The 2,703-nt window shown below is 40.5% G+C and overlaps 1 protein-coding gene across 1 annotated transcript; it reads left to right on the top strand.

The window, feature by feature from the left end:
- Positions 1 to 230: 230 nt before the first annotated feature.
- On the top strand, positions 231 to 1,161 carry LOC106097211 (uncharacterized; the record flags this gene model as incomplete). Its single annotated transcript, XM_019355992.2, is given in 1 exon segment — positions 231 to 1,161. A coding segment is annotated over 1 exon segment (830 nt), but the record flags the coding sequence as incomplete, so codon positions are not given.
- Between the last annotated feature and the right edge of the window lie 1,542 nt (positions 1,162 to 2,703).

Genomic DNA, 2,703 nt, shown 5'->3' with positions numbered 1-2,703 from the left:
ATTTTCAGACAGCGTAAAGGGTTTCTTTCCTCACTCTTTCAGTTCCAGAGAAACTCTAAAATATGTAGGCCCCTACCCTCCACCCTCAGCTTACAGCATAGAGAGAATGACAACAAAAGGCAGGGATGATTTTTACAAATGGTATGATTCAGTCAGCTCCGGTACCTTCAATTTTATGAAAGAGGCCCTGTCATACTGCGAAAACGATGTTGAAATTCTAGCTGAGGGATGCAAATTGTTTAGAAACGGGTTTATTGAAGAAACAGGAGTAGACCCTTTCAGCCGCAACACGCTTGCGAGTGCCTGCCTGAAAACTTTTTTAACAAACTTCATGCCAGCCAATTCTTTAGCAATACCATGTCCCTTAAATTACCGCAATCAGGTCAAATCATTTTCCTCTGCCTCAATTCAATGGCTAGAATATCTCTCGTACACGCAAGGTGTTTTTATCAGACATGCGCTAAATCAAGGAGAAAAAAAGCTGGGTGCTTATTATTTAGATGGATATGCCCTAATTAATGATAAACCATATGTCTGGGAATTTCTGGGTTGTTACTTTCATGGGTGTGTTAAGTGTTTTTCAAATCAGGCCGACATTAATCCCTTGTTAGACCTAACTTTTGCAGAGCTAAACAGCCGCACTGAAGAAAAACTGGTTAAATTGAGAACTGAACATAACGTGTGTCTTGTTACAATCTGGGAGCATGAGTGGACCGAATTGAAACGTACTGATGTGAGTGTAATCAACTTCCTCAAACATTACGAACCGCCAGAACCTTTGAACCCCCGCCATGCCCTCTTTGGAGGGCGTACAAGCCCTGCACAGCTGCGCTGCAGTGCAGGCCCTGGGGAGAGAATCAGTTATGTGGATGTTACCTCGCTGTATCCGTTTGTAAATAGCACCTGTAGTTACCCCTTAGGGCATCCTCAAATAATCTTTCGAAATTTTCAGCACCCTAAAAACTACTTTGGGTTTATCAAAGCGGTTGTATACCCACCCAGAGCACTCTATTTTCCAGTTTTACCCTATAAAACTAAGTCAGGAAAGCTTCTCTTTACCCTCTGCCGCACCTGTGCCGAAATGAACAACCAACAGGGGGCGTGTAGCCATAGCAACGAGGAGAGAGCCCTCAAAGGGGTTTGGACCACTGTAGAATTTAATCTTGCATTAGAAAAGGGGTATCAAATAAGTAGAATCACCGAGGTGTGGCACTTTGAGAAACAGAGTAACACAATATTCACAGACTATGTACATCATTTCCTGCGCAAAAAACAAGAAGCTTCAGGCTACCCATCAGATGTTGTAACTGATGAGGATAAACAGCTTTACATTAAAGACTACCAGGCTAAGCAAGGCATCACTTTAGACCCTGAAAACATAAAACTAAACCCAGCTAAAAGACAAATGGCCAAACTGTGTTTAAACTCTTTTTGGGGAAAATTTGGTCAGAGAAATAATCTCACACAGAGCAAACTGGTGAGGGACCCGAGGAATTCTTTAATCTGATGTTTTCTCCAAAATACAAAGTGACCTATTTCTCTTTTGTCAGTGACGATGTAGCGCTTATTCAATGGTGTTATGGCGATCTATGTACCCCATTGCCAAACTCCACAGATAACATCTTCATTGCGGCCTTCACTACTTCATATGGGCGTATGAAACTCTACAGTTATTTGGATCAGTTGCAGGAGAGAGCAATTTACTACGATACTGACAGTGTTGTTTATCTCACCAAACAAATCAATCTGAACTAGAATTAGGTAGATATTTGGGCGACCTCACCAATGAACTAGAGCAGGATGATTTCATTACAGAGTTTGTTGCAGCTGGACCCAAAAGCTATGGCTATATGACCAAAAAAGGTAAAGTTGTCTTGAAAGCAAAAGGGATCACACAAACACACGATGTCTGCGAAAGGGTCAACTTTGAATCTGTGAAAAACCTGGTTGACAATTACATTGATAACAGTGAAGGGGGGTCTACACTTGAGGCACCACAGCACACTATCCTTCGTAATAAAGCTGGGTTTGCACTGAAAAATTCATCATTCCCCAAAAAATTCCGGGTTGTTTATGACAAGCGTAGATTGCTGCCAGGAGGTCTTACTTTACCCTTTGGTTATTGATTATTCTTTCTTTTCTTTTTTCCTTTTTGATTTTGTTTTTGGTTGTTTTTAAAAATGTTTCAACCTGCTTTAATCGAGTTTGATCCCAGACTTCATGTGCCATTTTCCTGTATGGTTGTCGGGCCAAGTGGCTCGGGAAAAACATTTTTTGTGAAATCTGTATTGGAAAACTTTGTACATGTTTTGAACAAGCTTATTGATAACATTGTGTGGGTTTATACATCCTTTCAGCCTCTGTATTCTGAGCTTCAAGAGAAAAATAAAAGCATTAAATTCATTGAAGGTCTGCCTGAATCTTTTGAAGATGAGAGCTTGTTCCCCTCACACCAAAGTCATCTCATTGTGCTGGATGATGTTATTTTTCAAGCAGCTAATCATCCAGAAGTAGTTAAGATTTTCACGCAATACAGGCATCATAAAGATATGAGCGTAATGTTTTTGACACAAAATGTGTTTTTACAAGGCAAACACAGCAGGACGATCAGTCTGAACAGTACTTATATGGTGTTATTTAAAAACCCTCGTGATAAATTACAAGTTAATACACTAGCTAGACAAATATGCCCAGGACGTGTGC

Source organism: Oreochromis niloticus, unplaced genomic scaffold, assembly GCF_001858045.2.
Source record: "Oreochromis niloticus isolate F11D_XX unplaced genomic scaffold, O_niloticus_UMD_NMBU tig00001462_pilon, whole genome shotgun sequence".
In the NCBI taxonomy this organism is placed as follows: domain Eukaryota; kingdom Metazoa; phylum Chordata; class Actinopteri; order Cichliformes; family Cichlidae; genus Oreochromis; species Oreochromis niloticus.
Note: the sequence above shows the minus strand (reverse complement) of the source record. Positions and strands in the feature narration are given on the sequence as shown.